At 36.9% G+C, this 19,291-nt stretch overlaps 1 protein-coding gene across 1 annotated transcript in view; it reads left to right on the plus strand.

Annotated features, from left to right (window-relative positions):
* The window catches only part of PRDM2 (PR/SET domain 2), a 56,994-nt gene that overhangs the window by 4,594 nt on the left and 33,109 nt on the right, over positions 1-19,291 (plus strand). Inside the window, 3 exon segments of the mRNA XM_050714965.1 lie at positions 11,816-11,933; positions 13,486-13,589; positions 17,126-17,278. Coding sequence (XP_050570922.1) covers positions 13,581-13,589; positions 17,126-17,278 — 162 coding nt within the window. The 5' untranslated portion in view covers positions 11,816-11,933; positions 13,486-13,580.

The following is a 19,291-nucleotide window of genomic DNA, read 5'->3' on the forward strand; positions in this document are numbered from 1 at the left end:
GTTTGGAGAAAAGGTTCAAAACATTTTTTACCTGTACTTGACGTAGCTGGTGATGTGACTTTTCAAAGTACTAACACAGTCGCAGTCTATTGCAGACTTAAAAACTGATCCATTGTGGTCATCCTCGCTCCTCTGAGCGCAGCGTCCTGCAGTTCCTGTGACTACAAATCAGTGCAGTGTCGCTTCCTTCGGGGCTTTTCTAGGAAACCTTATGTTGGACTCGACTGCACAAGTCGCTAATAAGTCATTAGTGTGTACAGTGGCAGCCTGTTGCTGCTTGCAGCTGCCTAGTTGGTAGCCATCGGTCATGCACGGAGCTGGTATTAGGGCAGCAGTTGTAGAATTTGGTCCATGTTTTCTTGTTTTTGTTGAACGAGGGGTTAAAGACAAAACTTGGTGTTGCGAATGGTTTGTCTTCTTTTCTAAAGCTTTTTTTTAGTTTATGTAAGGAGGAATAGTGACTATGGATCAGTCTGTATGTAGTCTTTTATTTTCTTCCAGTGCAATTAATCTTTCTTTCCAAACAGTTGTGTTCATTGTTAACAAAAACAAGCAAGCAAAGAAAAAAAAAAAAGTAGAAGGAAAAAAGACATTTCAAAAAAAAGACATTTTCAGAGAGCTTTTAAGTTCTAGAGCTCAGGTAACTTGTCAAAACTGCAGGTATAAAATGTGAAGGTGAAATGTGTGCTTTAAATTAGCACCTTTATAAGTAGTTGTTGCAGCTTTTGTTTTACTATAGCTTCATTTCTCATCTGATTGTATTTTTTTTTTTTTTGATGAACTGATTCCTTTGGTAACTTGAAGCTGAAAGAGTGTAGAGTGGTACAGTCTTATGAAAGTAAACTGTTAGGTATACGTTCAAATATAGCAGTGTGTTAAGTTTTGCAAGTTTGAAATATCAGTCAGAGTTTTGGATCCAGTCAGTTCTATAGAAGCTGAATAATAATACACATTTTAAAAAATGTGTGACAAAAAAAAAACACAACAACAGGCTTGTTTTGGTTCTTTCTGAAAACTATTAATTCTAAGCAAAATAATATTGAATTAGTATACGAAAAAGAGAAATGTATTTTTACTGCTCAAATAAAACAACATTAAAAAAAATACTTTTTAAAAGTTTTTTGGCATTTCTCTAATGAGTCACATAAGAAAGACCCCCCCCCTTCACTTATACTTGTTGCCTCTCTAATTCTTTACGTTTAGTGGCAGAGTTGTGGTGCTGATGAATGTTTGCCTCTGTACGCCAGTGCTTTAAATCTGGTCGGTTTTACATACCTAGAGTTCTGAGTTAAGTCTTCCTGGTTTATTCAGTGTTGAAAATCATGTATATACTTCCAGGTGACTGTTGTTTACTGCAACGTAACATCTGTGCACATCTTCCAGTAGGTTTTCTAAATCAGTTTCCAGAGCCATGATAGATGGTTCTGATAGAGGATGGGCACTGATCTGATAAGATGCAGTGCAAGGGGGGAGAAAAGGAAGACGTAGGCAGCTGGAGACACCGACCACATAACCTTGTGTGCTACAGCCTCAGTAGTTCACCAGGCTGCGCTGTGAAATCATGTTAATAAAATATTCTTGCTTTAGGTGTCTTTCTGCGATTAATCGTTTTTAGTTTTCTTGCCAAGCACAGAGAAAAGCAGAGGTTTGTTACCAAAAGTAAAGCATTTTTTCACTCTAGGAAATGCTTGATGCCTCTCTCGCTATCCAAAATAACCTCATTTACAGATGGACGTTAAGCAGGTACCACCCAAACGAGCAGTGAATAAAAGAGCACGGCGTTTTTCCATACCGAGATGCGCAGAAGTTTGTACCGGCTCCAACGTCGCTTTTCATCTCCTCAGCACTTCCATGTGCCATGGCAACTTTGGGCAGATGACAGGCAGCCTGCGGATCGCGTTTCAGAAGCCATTTGTCCAAAGCATTTGAGTAAAAATGTCTGAAGTAGAAACTGTAGTTGTTGGGAGGGAGAAGGAGTTAAGCTGTCGGTTAAGGCTGCGGGAAGTCAGTGGCATGTGGAAGATGTGTGAGGAACAACTGTGCTCCGGCACGAGAGGCTGGAGACAAAGGGACCTTATTGTGGCAGGGTCAAATGATCTCAGGAGTCACCATAAATCGTAACGAAACCCGTGGCACGCTCTGCTTGTTCGGTAGCTTCTTGGTGTTGGCTGTGTTCTTGTCGGTGTTGGGGAGTATTTTAGCAAACGAAATGCTGGGGCTGTATCGTGCCTAGGAATCGGTTTGAGTTTGATGCGCTGAAATAGGTTAGGAAGTAGCTGCGGTGTGCTCCCCAAGTGGTGCTTTTCTCCAGGTGGCTAAAAGCAGTTGGCATGGGGCTCCTGTCCCCGCCTGGTCCCTGCTGGCACAGCCCACAGAACCAGCTGCAGAACTGGACCCGAATTTCAGATGGTTCAGCTGTTTGGCTAAAGACAAGTAGAGTACAGAAATATTAGGACAAAAGTAGCTAATCCCAGAAGAGCTGTACACAATAGAAATACCCTTTTCAAGGAAATTTTTCCTTGTTTTATGAATTGATTAAGCAATGCAATCTTTGTATGAAACTTGGCAGTTTTATCCCTTGTTGTTACTCAGCGTTAAGAACTCTTACATGCAAAGATGTGAAGGATATATTGCTTGAATAAATTTTAAATTAAATGTTCTTACTTATACAAAGTATTTAGTAAAATCATTTAATGATTGTTATATATTTAAAAAAAAAAAACACAGTAAAGATTGGGAAGCAATAGCAGTACTTGAATAAAGTGCTTTAAGTGCTTAAGCACCGGTTAACCTCCAAAAAGGGTATTGTTAATTCATTGAAAATTTTGTATGACACCAGGATGGTGTTTTACAGTGTAATTGCAATAATGCTTTTCTCTGTGTATTGAAGGGAAAAATAAAAGGTGAGTTGATACACTAAACTTTCAGTTATAACATTATTCTGATCAATTTTGTGTTAAGAGTTTCCAAATTTAATGCCTCCTTGGACCAGCAATTTTTGGTGAAAATCTTTTTGAAGTCTCAGGCTTCTGTTAAACAAGAAAGTCAAATGTTAGCGTAATAAAATATCTTAATAAAAGGCCTAGTCTGAATGAAGAATTTCCTGCTTCTAGTATTGGAGAGTAAAGACTCAAATGCATGCATCTTGTTAATTTTAAAAACACTTAAGGTCTTTCATATTACTTTGATATTAAATGCTAAAGAAATTAGTGTTGAACAAGCTAACTTGATTTTGAAAACAAACAAAATGATCCTATTGGAGCACATTTCTCTTGCATCTTACTTTAAAACTTAGATAAATGATATATATTCCTCTTTGCATTATTCATATAGTTTTAAGCTAAAATAACAAAACATTAGCTTGGAGCAGATTTTGTATAAAGCAATATGCTGCTTTGGGAACAGTCCTTTAGGAAGAGAAACTACAGGTCTGTGTGCACTTTCAGTTCAATGTAAATTTGTAGGTAGGTGTGTATTACAATTGTCTGTTTTTCTTTTTAGGGCTCATGTAATCAAAGGAGTTTCTTTGTTGTGTGTGTCTTTTCAGAACACAACAGGAATTCAAAATGAATCAGGTGAGTTTAACTGCAAGACTTCATCAAAATACTTTACTTAGATGTTGGAACAGCTAATTTTTAATAAGTAAATCATCCACAAAAAATGTTCTTAAAAATCTTCAGTGTCATCTGAGCTCATGATCCTCCTTTCCGCAGTGTGCGTGCTTGTGAGATTTATTTCATGGATTTTAGTTTTTTGTGTGTGAATCCCCTTTAGCTACATATAAGTTGTTATGGCTGGCACGTCTTACGAGAATGCCTCTCCAAAAAAAAGAATCTATTTCAGCCTGAGGCTTTTCATAATAATTCAGCTCCTTATAAAAGTGGTTTGAAAATTAAAGGATTCCATTTTTTACCTGTTTAAACCACTTTACTATTTCAAACGTGCAGGGAACAGAATCTGTCATGGAAATTGATTGAACAGACATTTCGCACTTTTCTGGAACCGAAGTGGTTCCCTAGAATCAAGTGGAAAGGCCGGGAAAGCGCATTGCCTTTGCAATGCATTCTCTGCTATATGGATGCAAGAATATCCTGAATGCTCTGGAGGGTGTTGTTTTAATCAGTGCCAAATATGTGTTTTTTTTTTTTTTAATTTGTCTGTCCAAGTAGGAATTTTAATCTGTTTGTTACAGAACAAGTAAATGTTGGCTTCAGTTTTTCTCATAAGCGCTTCTCTATTTGGATGATCTTACAAAGTCCCTTTGGCATGGGAATGTGAACATAAGATGTTACACTGAAGGAAAGCTATTTTTTAATTTGCTAAAAAGATGACTATGTACAGAAGCTTCTTGTTTTCCGAGCCAGAAACAGCCATGGTACACAGTGATGCAAAATGCTTTGTATACTTTTTTCCATTGCCTGTTTCTAATGAGTGCTTTTATTGCCCTTAAGCCCCTAATTGATCAGCAGCAGCATTGAGTACAATTAGCACTTTGAAATATACTCTCACTAAAGTGATAGAAGAGCAAATATAATTAATTACAGTGTGGAGTTGGGTGGTGTGATATTTCCAGTTGCTTTTTTCATCTGATTTAAAGAAAAAAAAAAAACTAAAAAGCAAAATATAATATCTACCAGTCTTGTATTGTAAAGAGTGCATATTTGTATTATATATACACATAAATAGAAATGCTATTTGCATAATGTATAATGCATATTAGAACACGTTGAGACATTAGTTTAGTTTGGGGTAGCTAGGAAAACTATCGCTTCACAATTTATTTCTATTGAGACTTGAAGTTATTTCACCTGTAAAATTTATTTGAGTGCTCTCAGTGGCATAAAGCAAACAACTTGTAGTTCTCATCGAGTAATAGTTCTGCTTCATCGCTTGTTCTGATAAGCTTTGGATTCTGCTAAAACTCTGAAAGCTCTAGATCGTAATCTTTAACTGTTATCAACAGCTGTTTCCTTCCCATTTGTGTCCCCCATTCCACCAACACTGATCTCTTTCTAGAATTAAGTAAAATTTCTGCATTGTGTGAAAATAAAGTTTTCCTCTTTATTACTGGGGCTGCTACTGCTGCTCATGCAGTGCTGCGATGTGTCATCTTACAGTTAAATTAGGAGGTGACCCTGCCTCTGGGGATAGTTACAATAGCTTAGAGTCCTTCTTGGCATCTCTGCCTTTCACATTTAGTTTCCAAAGTGTACAGAGCTCATGTGGCTTTTAATTGTTCAATTACCATTCATATTAAGTGTGTATTTAGCATGAACCCTTTGGTGTTTTTTTCTTGCAGTGCCCTTGTCATTTCATTCACTGTTGACAAGTTGTAGTGCCAGGTCTGTATAAGAAATGTCTTTGATGCCTGATGCCAAACATCTCTCAAGTGCTCTGTTCTCGTATTTCTTTCATTCTGCTTATCTTTGCTTTTGGTGTGACTTTAGTGACCCTGAAACTAACTGGGCTATTGTTAACTTTGTTTGTGTGAAAGCACTGCTAGTTTGGCTGTAATGAAGAAAAACCTTGTCATAAATTGATATTGCCTTCTCCTTGTAGTAAGGAAAAAAAGTTTTTTTTTTTTTCTAAAATGCAGTTGTTGTTTAAATTAATATTTTCGCATTCCTTGGAAACTTGCTGTTTCAGGATAGATGGCATGCGTTCTCTGTTTTTAAAAAGAAATCTTTATTTAATATGTGAACTGCATCAGAATACTCTGAATAGTTTATTTAAAAAAAAAAAGTAAACATGGGTTATTGATCAGTAGCACTTACTCTATCTTAAGGCAGTCTGAAATGCGAAAGTTGTGTGTTACCTGGAGTACTGCATGGGCAGTTATCTTATACCTTCACCATTTTTAAAATAAATGACACCTGCGCTTGTAGTAAAACTCCCTCCCTCCCATTCCATTGGAATTGCTTAAGTGATTATTTCAAATGATTGTTTCTAATACATCTTTAATCTTCAAACACATGCAGTAAAACTGTTGCAAAGGGACATAGGCAGGACTTTGGGACAAGCAGAGACCTTTCTGCTCCTTTCCTTTTCATAACTCTGTTTTCTAACTTTTCTGCCATGTCTCTTTCTTCAGTGGCATCCTTTCATTTATCTGTTCATGTATCTCAGTCCCCTTTCCACCAAAACATGGCACTAACTGAATGTTTGTCATTCACCACGTCATTCAGCATGATTTTTTTTTTAATTTTTTGCTCCAACCTATCTGTAAATGTCTTGTAGCAGGTACTGTTTCTGCTTTGCTTCGGTACTGCTTGTAACACTATAGCCTAACTTGTAGATGGGCCATAGGTACAAGTCTATTGAAAGTGACATAAAAATTGCTTAAGTGCTGAAAGTTACTGTCAGAGTGACTGCACTCTGAATTTGATGCACATGGAGGAAAAAAAGCTTCAGTTAAGGTGCACCTTCAGCCCTCAGATGATTTTTTTGTGCTGTTCTCAGGTCTCGTCACCCGTGCTAGTTTGCATGCTAACAATGTAATATGTCTAATGAACTCCAGGGTAACAAATTTAAAAGGGAAACAAGCTCAGAGTGCTTATGTATTCAAAATTGCAACAAAATTGTGGGCAGGAGTGGGAAAAATACCCTATTAGGACTGCAGTTCAGTGCAGAAGCTGGCTGCAGGGTATGCTCCAGTACACTATCCTTATGGAAAGGTGAACTTCTTAATAGACAAAAGTATTTAAATATGACTGTTAAGTGTTGCTGGAAAAGCGATTGAAATCCTGGTATTTCTTCATTTGGTAGACAGACGTTCCTTGGGGACAAATTTTGGTCTGGAAAGTGCTTTAAATAACCACATATAAATTGCAAATAAAATTATGTTGCACTGATTTGACTGAACTAAATTGTTTATTTTATGATATAGTATTTGGCTACTTATTAATGTTTGTTTGAGGTGTGAAATGTGGTGTTACGTACTAAGCCATTTCCAATTTTCTGGTGCTTGTGAAATCCATTGATGTAACAGGTGCAGAGTGGGTCGGGGTGCTATGTTCTCTGAACATAACAGCTAATCTTTGACTTAGGTAGGTAGATGTTAAATAAAGTTGTAAATAAATTTCTTCAATGGTAGAGCAGTTTTGGAGTATTTATGGCTGAAAGGAGGTATCACTATTAAGAAATGTCTGATAGATCAGAGGATATAGATGTCTAAATTAGCTGAGTCTGATTTTTAAAGTTCTGATCAGATTATTTGGTAGGCTTGAGTTTTTTAACTGTTTATCTAGCTGTGGTTTTAAAAAAAAAAAACAAAACACTTTTGTTAGCTTGAAGCTTAAAATGCGTTGTTCTTGTAGTTGTCTTATTCATTCTCTGCAGTCTCCCTCGTCTATGCCTACATGTAGTTTGTTAGAAACCACTGTGGAAAAAAATAAGCTCGCTTTTCTCCTCAAGTCATGGGGTAATGTACTGGAAGAATATTTAGGCTTCTTCGTTTGATATGCTGAGAAGAGCGAGTTTCTTTTTTGTCTGCCGAGATGTGGACTTTTGCATATCAGTTCAAGGCTAACAGGTGTCTGAATCAGACTTCTTTCATCCCTATTTTTTTCTCTCTGGCTGTTGGAAGAGCAAAATAAAATGAGGAACAGCAAAATAAAATGAAATAAAACTTTGTTCTGCCTCGAGTAGACTTTCAGCTATTATACCTAAAGAATTAGGATCTCTCTTCCCCTGTCCCCTCACCCTTGTGGATGGGAAGGGATTTCTGGCATTCTGTTCCTTCCATAGTTTCCAATTTCGGGGTCTTTCTCCCCTACAAATAGCTCTCTAGGATGTGTCTGTGCAGCTGTTAGGGCTTACCAAGGCAGCAGTAGAATAACATTGCTATGACTCCAGTTTTACCATTTTTCTTGCTGTTATTGCTGAAGAAAGCTGGCAGAAGACATGCTCTTGTAACTTAACTCAGCAAGGCACACTTAGAAATATAAAGGAGAGCAACCTTGCAAAGAGTAGATGCAAAATACAAGAGGTTGGGAAGCTTCACGCATTTCGCTTTAGAGATTAAAAATGTTAACTTTGGTAGCATATAGAGATGCATTTTAAAATATATTTCCAGTAAGCTTTCAGCATAGCATTTCATAAGTGGTCAGGGGAAAATCCTGAGTGTTACTCAGTATATGAAGACTGCTATCATATCTCTGCTTCATGGCTGCATGTAAATGCAAGGATCATTTCTAGAAAGTCAGGGTCTACTTGGACAGCTGTAGTATTGCCCAACTTAGTGTTGTTATTTAACACCGCCTGCAGTTTCTCCAGAACTTAAATATGACATCCTTCCTATTCGAGGAGCTATTGCCATCACCACCAGGATTTGTGGCTGACCAGAAGGATCAAAGTTCAGTGTCGGAGGGCAGATATTTTTTATTTTTAGGGCTGTTGCATGAAGTTCAACATACGCCTTGTTCTCACCAACACAATTCCACAATAATGGGGACTGATTTTATGGGATATTGTACATCCTTGTAACTTTGAAGTTCTGGTAATTTTAATCAGGAATGGGTGTTTTGTTAACTACAATTAGGTAATAAAGTGCTAGTTGTCTATGACAGATGTAGCACTTGCTATTATAAATTATGTGAATAATGATATGAATATTATTATAAGCAGCGTACTGATCCTTGTAGATTCCTTAACATGAACATTAAGCTAATCTCTTAACAAGCATTCATAAATCATTTATTAGCTTTCTATTGCCTTTCCACCTTTAGTATAAAATCTCATAAAACTTTTTGTATTAATCACAGGATGCTGGTTAAGTCTTCTGAACTGTTGGATTATTTAGGAATAGGATACAGAAATAACTTTATTACATTATTTAAAACCCATTATTGTCTTTAAAGAGAGCGGTAAGCTTGACATGCAGATACTTTAAGGTTGGTCTTTGGAGTGGAATGGCACATTTGTAGGTTGTAAATAGAGCAGTAGGAGGATAACAACAGAGCCAGTAGTAGCTCTATGAAGTATGTTACAAGACAAGTTTCAGTATGTCAGCTATTCTACCAGAGGGGTATAGATGAGCATTACTGGTCTCCAGTACATGCAGGGAAGCTTCTCTCTGCCCACCTGGTAGTGCAGGGCATATTCATGCTTGTGGCAGATATTGTATCCCAAATTCCCATTTTAGTATGTACATTGTAGTAGTTTGTTTACTACAATATCCTAGATTCAATAGGTAAAATAAATAACTTTTCATTTTTGTGAACTATATATATTTTCCAGAACTTGGAGTATGGTTTTCTCCTTAAATTTCTATTTGGCCTTCCTTGCAAGAGATAGGTGTTCAAGTAAAGCAATACCAGAAATTATTTTAGATTTTTTTTTTTTTTTTTTTTGAGACTGATTGGGCTGAGAAATCAAGTGATGGCTTCCAGGCAAAAAGGAAATGAATCACTGATGTATGTGAAATTACCCTTAGTGTGGCGGGTAGCTGATGTTTTGGCTTTGCCCTGTATCTCAAAAACCATCACTTGTGTGCTTCTAGGCAAGTTATTTTTGCTCCTGAAGCTTTACATCATTCTTTTCTATTTGCATTTGCTCGGTTTGAAACCTTTATGCGCATGTTGAGGAAATGATTGACAAAAATTAAAATGGATGGCTGCATGAGCAGGTCTGGACCCTCAGACCAGAAGTGCTCTTGCCCTTTTGTAACTTGAAGACATCCTCTGCTCTAAACTGGAAGACCAGTTAGCGTTCACTATGAACACAGGTAGTATGAAACTAAGGTTCACTCAGGAAAATTGCAGTGTGTCTCAGTTGTCACTTAAAAGAATTGAAGTATTCTTAAAAATGCATAGCAAATAATGCTTTGAATTGTGTGTTCCTTACAAATATTTTTATAACTTAACAACTCATAGGATTTGACTTTCTACCTCTCTATTAATAGACATGCTCTTAGTAGTTAAAGATGTTTTTCTTGCTATTTGTCACAGATAACCAGTACTGTTTATGGACAGATATTCAGTGATTTATGTTAAATATAAAATGAAAAGGATGGTTATTGAAAGATAAATGTTTTTCCAGTCATCCTTTTCATTAATGCTGTCAATTATAATCAAGCTAAGCTACATGCCACACATCCGAGGTAGATCCAGTCAAGCCTGCGTGATTCTGTTAACCTTTACTGAAGTCTGCTTGCTGGTGGTCCTAATGGAGAAACTGCTTTGCTAGCTCCAGCAGACTTATTCAAGCCACATTTCTTCTGTGTTTTGGAACAAAATTTGCAGATGGTGAGTGTCTAGGTGTTGCGAGAGGGTAATCGAATGCAGTTGCTAATGCTTTATTGCCCCTGTTTTAGGGGCTTTTACAGTTTTATTCTACGTAGGAAAAAAAAAAAAACCTCCTCTATTTCTGTTCTGGCTGTTTTGCTGTATGCTGTTTTAATCAAATATGTGTATTTTAGCCCAGCAATTTATTTTCCTCTAGCTATTTTGCCAGTAATATGCTTCAACAGTATAATCTGGACAAACGATGTGCCTGTCCTGAAACATTTCTAGTAACTTTTTCTCATCTTCAGACTATTCAGAATCCATAAGTACACATCTGACAAAGGTTTCTGCTAAAAGCATCTTGTGTTGCTCTTAAATGTCCTAGTCTGTCAGAAGTGATCAGCATCATTTTCTAGCAGAAGAGATTATATTTAAGACACAGCATACAGCTGAAACATAAAATAATGAAAACTCTTCTTGAGGATTATTTCTAGAAAAGATTAGGTCTGTATTTAGATTGTACCTCTCTGTATTTTTAAAGGGAAAATCCGTCTAGCTCCTTTAGAGATTTTTTGATTGGGCAAGACTTTCCGGACAGGTTACATAAGAGCTAGTATGTTTTCACACTACGTGTTTTTTTTAAAACTCTGGGAACAATCTGGTTTAAAAGTAGAATTTAAAAATACTGTTTACAATTACCTTGTGTAATCAAAATAATTGTAATGCTTCAATAGAATGTTTAAGGAACTGGAAGTTTCTTTGTGATAACAACTAGATGCTAAAATTGAGGCAATGTTTCTATGAACAACTCTGTGATAAACTCAGGAGTTTCTCATGGCATAACTGATCACAAAAAATAGTGCAATTGAAACTTGACCTGTATTTCTGTTTCATGGATGAATTTTAGATTACCATATTAATGAGCAGTTTCAAAGATCTAACGCTAACCCTGAACCCATGTGAAGGTTATATCTTGAAAAAATGAACCTCATTACATAAATTTAATATGGATAGATGTTTTCCAAGGTATAAAAACACAGTGATTCCCATTTGTTCATCTTTAGGTGTAGTGGACTAGTACTGTCAGGTAAGCTATATTCAGACAAGAGAAATAAAATACATGTAGCTCTACATTTCCCAAATAACTTAAGGGGAAATTTTGAATATGTTTCGTAGGACAAGCCAAGGAAAATGAATGAAATGGCAAATCATCTCTGAGAAATATAAAAACCCTTTCAGTTAAACTCACTGTTCGTAGTCAAAACGCATCTATTAACTCAAGCAAAAGAATACTTACAGAAACTGACATAATTATCGGTGTTTTACATCTCTAGTGGTCTTAGAGCTCTTAATTAAAGCATAAACAAGGGTTATGAGAATAATGGTGAAAACTTGAACGTTCTGATAAAAAGATACATGTTAGAATGTTGATGGAGGACCCTAGTTGAAATGGCGATTTGGAAACTTTTCTTAGGACTAATATTAGGAGTAAAAACTCTCAGGAGTAGGTCATAAGGGGTTGATCATCTGCTGTGCTTTTTGTTTGTTTGTTTTCGCTAATGGTCATGGCCCTTCTGTTTTTTGACTTGTAGAACACAACTGAACCTACTGTGGTTGTGGAGACCTTGGCTGATGTACCTGAGCATGTGCTTAGGGGGCTTCCTGAGGATGTGAGGCTCTTCCCATCTGCTGTTGACAAGACAAGGCTTGGTGAGTGCCAAAACGGTGAAAAGAGAATTAAGACTTTTAAAGTAGCTCGCATAAATTACGCACAGATGCTGTCAAAGTTTGGTGCCCTTGTATGCTGGGTAGAGATGAATGTCCAGAGCATTTATCTGAATAAATTTACATTGGAAAGAGCGGTCTGCTTCTGATGCAGTTTCTCAAACAGACCAAGATTATGTTTATAGAACATAATATAATTTCAAGTCAAAAATGGACCAAGCTGCAGAAAGATTAGGTTATGAAAATACAGGTAAACTACTTCACTGGTTTGCTTTAATTTATAGCACTTTTATCAGTTGGGTTTTTTGTTTTTTTTGCAGCTACCTTATTGTTGTCTCCCTTTAGAATGCTGTGTCTCACTGTCCAATCAATATATAAAGTTTATAAGAAGATTCAGTGCAGACTTGAAAGCTGCTATATGGAATGAAGTATTGTTTTTGTAACGTATGCAAAATGCTTCTTTTTTTAAAACAGAGTTTTAAGTTGGGAGAACTTTGGAAGTCAGATTTGCAGACTGGATACGTGATGTTGAAAGCTGGTAGTTTAAGGAATATCCTGACTATGGATGCATTACTATTAGTAACAGGTTGTAAACTCCTTCGAGCAAGGTTAATATTTTCTAGTATGAACCTGTTCCGGCATAGTCTGAATGAGAATGTTACGTTGGAACATAAGTGAAGTAGAAGGAGGAAAAATGCTAGAAAACTTCTACTACTTTATGTTTCTATAACTTCAAAATATATTTTTAGGACACTTTCATTTTCACAACAAAGTCAGTGTCAAAACATTGTTGAAATATAAAACAAACAAAACAACAACGAAACAGACCTCTCATTTTACACCTGCAGGTAATTCATAAATTCACTGGCTGTTTTACATTCAATTTTTTGTACATGTTGGTGAAAGAGAGGTGGGCTAGGGAAATCTAGAAAAAAATAGCAATTATTTGTCAACCTGTGTGTAGTTTCTTTGCTATAAAATGTGAAGTGTAGCTGTCCATTTTCAGTTCAGCTAAATATTGTAAACTAATTTATGCACATCTTGTAACCAATCTTAAATGCTTTTCCTTCAAAATACAGTATTTAGTTTCATAATTTCTGTGAGGGCTTTATTTGTCTGATGCTATTTCAGGAAAGCAAATAGTTTTTTGTTTTATTAACTTGTTTACTCAGCAAAGCAGCTGGAACTTGGGACTTTATTATATGAAACTTGTAATGGTCTTATGGTATTTTGGATATCACGTGAAGTACAAGAGAAATCATCATTTTTTTTTGTCTTCAGAGCTACAGTAGCCCATGAGCAAAGAATAAAACCAGGTAAACGCTTAAACCTTATGTGATTGAAGGGAGCTTGGGGGTGAGGTTTGTTTGAATTCCTTTCAGTAAACTTCAGTTTCCTCATTGTCATCTTAATATTGTAGAATGCTCCACAACCTGAGACAGACACATATAATGATCTTAAGAAATAGGAGTTGTGAAAAGAACGCTTTCTTGAGATCAGTTAGATTTGTTATAATTATTGATATGTATCCTTTCAGGTGTCTGGGCAACAAAATCAATTTTGAAAGGCAAGAAATTTGGGCCTTTTGTTGGTGACAAGAAAAAAAGATCTCAAGTTAAGAGCAATGTATATATGTGGGAGGTAAGAAAAAGCTTGTAAATGAAAAGGGTATCTGTCACTAGCCCGGTATTTTGTATTTACCTTTCTAGAGATTTTAGATAGACATTATGTGAAATAATTGCTGCTTATGTGTCTGTGGTTACCATTGCAAATGTATTTATAGATACTTGCATTGAGCAACCATTCTGAATTACAAAACTTTAAACTAATGGCATTGTATAAAATTGCTGTAGTAATTTTCTCATATACTGTCTCTGGATCCCTCCTCCTTTTAGGAGTCTACTACTGAAAAAGCTTTGCTTTGTTGGCCTGAACACTGAGTGATATCCCTTCTGCAGTTGAGTACTCACGAAATTAGGGAAATTGGAAGGATATGGAATGTCTTAAAGAAGCCACAACACTCCTCCTCATCTAGCTCTTTGAAAAACAGCTTTGTTATGGGAATTGGTTTTGCTTTTGGAGTCTTTTATAAAAGTTCTCAACTGTTGCAGTATTTCTTGTGCTGCTTGTATTTGGGTTTGCCTTAAAGCAAGTACTGTCTGGACGGTTGAATAGCTTGTTAAGCTCCGCTGATAGTCATAAGACCTCAGATATTATGTAGACTTCAGAATGTAGGTTCCTTAATCTGGAGTTGAATCCTGCCTACAGTGTCTTTAAATAAGACAAGTCATAACTGTTCCCAAAGACTTCTTCAGCCTTCCCGAAGGTACATGCAGCAAGTGGCTTTAGCATAGTGGATGGTCAAGGAGGGGAGATGGAGGAACTGTGGCATAGCATGCACTGAATAGAAATGGCTAGTTTATGGATTTTTAGTGTAAAGAGATTGGTAGCAGTCATCCTTCTTGTCCCTGGCCTGCAAACACAGAACTGCATAAAACACCAGAAACACATTTAAAGCCTAATGTTAAGCCCTGTTGGAGGAATTGAGCTAGAATAATGTCACAGAAATACAGATTCACATTCAGGAAAGTAATAAAGTGTTCAAGTAGAATGCTTGTTGTATTAAGCTAATATATTTTACAAACTCCACTGCATAAGATATCTCCAGTTTTGATCTGGTACAAGAACACTTAGCGAGACTGAAATCAATCAACTAAATTATTGACCTTGCAACTGTTTTTCATCATGTTGGATTTTGAATGTTCTCACTAGATACATCTTAGTATGTTTGAAATTTGTGTTGAGAAATGCTAGTGGCAAACAATTTGATATGAAGATTCATAGCTTGCAATGCAGGCAACCACAGAAACCCTTTCTAGACTTCAAAGTAATCGTGTGTTGCTTCCATACTGATTTTGGAATTTAAAAAAAAAAAAGCAGCTAAAATGAGACAGCAACAGTTGGCCCCATATGCTGATATATGAAACCACTCCAGCATCTTAACTGTAAGAAAATATGATTTGTAAAAGGATGGTGGTGTGTGGAAGGAGTTCAGTATACAGACCTTCAGCTAAGGGAGCAACCTTTTTCCACAATAAATTCATTTTGTTTTTAGTGAAGTTAACCTGAAGAAAAACTAAGGCTTCTAAAACGTACCCTCTCCAGTCAATTTTAATAATTAGAAATGATCATGCTACAGTATCATTTTGAAAAAGATGAGTTCTGTGTCAGCATATGCTTGCTTTGTCTGAAGAGAGCAGTAGACTTTGTATTTTCATTTTCTGTCAGAAAAAAGCCACTGATAGGAAAATGGTAGCAAGTGACTGAAAACTGAGGGAAATGCCGCCCGCTGATGGGCTCAGAACGAGTGGCCCAGCTGCAAAGAATGGTCCTGGTCATGGCTTACAGGAATCATTTAAAATCACAGTGTTATGTAGAGAAGTTGAAACTATTTCCTTTCTCACATTGCACAAGATTTTTACAACAAAATCAGTATTTGCTTACTTTTCAGTGAAACCACCTAATCTACTATGCTTTGCCACGCATTCCATATCTCCTAACTCTTCCACATCATTGTTTAGCTGTTTTCTTCCTTTTTAATGAAAATGATTGCTTTTCCAGTCTTGGTCCGTGAAGCTGTTTACTTTCTCATGTTGCAAGGGCTGGGTGTGCTGATGAACATTCTTTCAGAAGTCAGCTGATGAAATCCATGCTGAAATAGTTTAAGTAAGGAAGAGGCTTTGTCTTTGCTTGGGAGGAGTCTAAGAAGATTTTGGTGATTTGTTGAAACTTCACCTCTATTGATAAAATTCTATTTTATTATAGCAATAGGATATCAGCACAAAAGAAATCAACTTCAGTAAATCATTCTGGCTTTAAGCTATTGTAGGAGTGTAGTTCAAATTGAAAATGTAAAACATTTGGAAAAGACTTAGATTTACTTCTAAAGTAAATATCAAAAACAAGCAAACAAAAGCTGCAGCATTGTGTAACAGAATGGGAAAGTTACAGTAAAATCCGAATTTCAGTGTATTCCTTATCTACGGTGTTGCTAAGCAAATGTTGCAGGAGGTGATGAGCTAGGGACACTGGGCTGTGAGTTCTTCCTGGCAGACACTGATACCTATAAACTTAACCAAAAGGAAATAAAGTGTAATCGAATTGTACTAATTTTTCCTTATTTTTCCAAAAGTCTATAAGCTGCTGAATACTTTTGAGACATTGTGTACCTGTTAGTATGCTTGTGTTCTGAGACAAAGAAAATATTTTTAAATAATGGAAAAATGATAGCTCCAGTTGCTGAATGGTGGTGTGTTCTTCATTTTGGGGAAAAAAAATATATATATATATATATATAGCATCCATTGACAGCTTTTCTTACAGGCATCTAACTTGGATTATAAGAAGAAATGTGGGAGATATACAACGTGTCTTGAAAGAGAAGCAGAGTTGCCTGTCAGCAGAAAATACCGAAGTGCTGTCAGTAGTTTTGCTTTAATGGAAACGGTCTTGAAATGTAGAATATGAATATACATTCAAAACATTTAGCCAAGAGTGCAAACCAAAGAATTTATGTAGCATCTTGGAACATAAAGAAGCTTATTGACATAGTCAATTTTTTCAGGTGATCACAAGACTTCTGAAAGGTTAATATTTTCTTTAATATCCTGAAGCAAGATTAAATATACATTATGCTTTCCTTTTTCTTTGCAAACAAAGCAAATGCTTCTGACTTCTATATAGTTACTTTTCCCAGTTCCTCAGATAGTAAAAATAAAGCTCAATTGCATTTATATCGTAACATCAATCCTTACACTAAATATAAACTCTAGAGAATCATTTCAGGCTTGCCAAACTGAAAACAATGTATAGAATGGAATGTATTTAAGGAGCTCAGCTTTTGAGCTCAAAGCCTTCAGACAGAGAAGGTCTTGGAGGCCAGAAGTTCTTCATTTTTTTTCAATTACACCAGATCCTCTAAAAGGACTGCAAAAGAACAGCAACACTCTCGCCGTAAAACAACCCTTATCTCTGCTCATTTTTTGCCTTACCTCTGACTTGGATGATAACTACTACTTTGTATAGCCTTAAAATACTTTTTTGTGGTTTGGTGCATGCACACCTCAACATGAACAGTTGTCAATTTGCTTGGGATAAATGCCATTTTTCTCTCATAGGTGTATTACCCAAACTTGGGGTGGATGTGTGTTGACGCAACTGATCCAAAGAAAGGGAACTGGCTGCGGTATATAAACTGGGCACGTTCAGGAAAGGAGCAAAATCTGTTTCCTCTGGAGATCAACAGGACTATATACTACAAAAGTTTAAAGGTATCAATGTCTGTGAAGATTCAGTTACTATTCTGTTTAATCTCTTTTATTTTCTGTTACTCAAATCCTTTTTTTAAAACTATTTGTACTAAACAGATTTTGAAACAGTTTATGAAATACAATTAAAATATTGGAAATGCTATATTTCATTGGTCTAAGTTCTTCTGTCAGTATGACTGACGTTACAATCTACTGTTAGAAAATAGAATACTTATGAACATTACATTTTTCTTAGTTAATGATTTGCTGTAGCACCAAAGATGATACAGATGGGGATGAAGAGCAAGCAGATTACATAAAATGTTTTTTTCTATTCCTGTAGTTACTGAGACAAATTGTACTGATTTTTTTTTCTTAGAAATTAGATATTTTTATGGTCTTTGCATCATATAACAAAGATTGGCTTTCAAGACACTTCTATAGGCAGCATCACGAATCAAATTTTCCTAGTCGTTTACCTCTCCAGTTTTGTTGCAGGAGTGGTGGGGGAAAGAGGGTAGGCAGGCGTGATTACTGGCAGGTTGCATCTCCTGAATGAAGAAAATATTTGTTTAGCTCAGTAAGGGCAGAGTATGTTAGTGTTAGAATATCGTAGCTGTAAAGTAGTATTTGAATCTCTTATCAAGAACCTGCTAGTGGTGAGTGTATGTAGGTTGACTTTGGTTAGAATTTGTTAGAAAGCATTTGTTAGAATGCTATAATTGGTTATATACAGCCTTACTGTTATGCTGTGGATGTTTCTTAAATTTCCTTGTAAGGCCAACAATGCTTCTAAGCAACTGTTCCTCACTTAGGAAAAGAATGAATTGGTGCCATGTGGTTTTCAAGTTTATAGGAAAAAAAAGAAGTATGTAGAACTGTTATATTTTAAGTCAAACTAGACTGGAAAAAGCCCTTAAATATTTTCTGAACTTTCTAAGAGCTTTGAGATAGCATTTGAGGAGGGATTCCCTGTTGTCAGCCAGGCTGTTGACTTGTCTTTACTGCTAATTCACTGCGGGCAGGCTCTCAGTGTGCATCTGTAGCTGGTTTAGTTTGCTCTAGCCATTTTATCTTGGGTTGCCCAGACTTTGCCTATAGTCGCACTAGTCCATGGATGTAAGTGTGCTTTTGGAGTCACCGTGCTAAGAGAGGCTGAGCAATTCTGGCAGAATAACAAATACCTGGCTTCAGTATCTGAAATGTCCTTTGTTGCTTTGACTGTCCTCTCGGCTTGCGACCTGATGCATTTTATCCCAGTAAGCCTTGCCAACGAGATCATGCTGCCAAGCAGCTCTCTCTGAAGACTGCTGGAGCAGCCAATAAGGCTCAGTTTTGTTGGTTTCAAAATCTGTCTGGGGTTTCTTGCAGCGAGATGAGATTTTTAGCCTGTCTGGGACACGATGGGGTTTTCAAAGAGCAGTCTTGAGTTTAAGAGGGTTTATTTGCCCCTGCAGCAACCACTTGGAGGTGTGTGCTGTGCCTGTCCCTGTGTGCTGTGGGACTGTTACAGATTCAGGTTAGTGTTAGCAATACCAGTTCAGGTTAGCATCTGGAAATTCACATTTGGTGTCTGCACTGTGTTCTGGTGAGTGTTGTATCAGAAAACGTGTTACCTCGAGGCTGCCTCTGCATGAAGGCTTGCTGCTGTGCCTTTTAGAGTCCAGTGCAGAAGCAGCACCTGTGAGTAGGTTTGGGTGCTGCAGAAGACTGAGAGTGCCAGGACCTGAGCTGCTACAGAGCCTCTAAGTTGTTTCTGCCCTGTGCACGTAGTTCTAGGAATGCAGTGCAGATGTGCTTGAACCGGCTATGCAAGAGCCAGGTTGGGATCACTTGTATTAGTAATCCCAGCTTCATGCTGCTCAAAAGTAATCAAACCGTTCTCAGGGCCAGGTTGTTCCTAGAAGTGTTGCAGCCATGGTCCGGTGGTGGCAGGTCACTCCTGCAGTCCCACGATAGCCACTGCCTCTGAAAAATGGGTAGCTTGGCAGGTAGTTTAAGGTGTAGCTGTGCCAATGTGTGAATTGCTTCACT

This window comes from Cygnus atratus, chromosome 21, assembly GCF_013377495.2.
Source record: "Cygnus atratus isolate AKBS03 ecotype Queensland, Australia chromosome 21, CAtr_DNAZoo_HiC_assembly, whole genome shotgun sequence".
In the NCBI taxonomy this organism is placed as follows: Eukaryota; Metazoa; Chordata; class Aves; order Anseriformes; family Anatidae; genus Cygnus; species Cygnus atratus.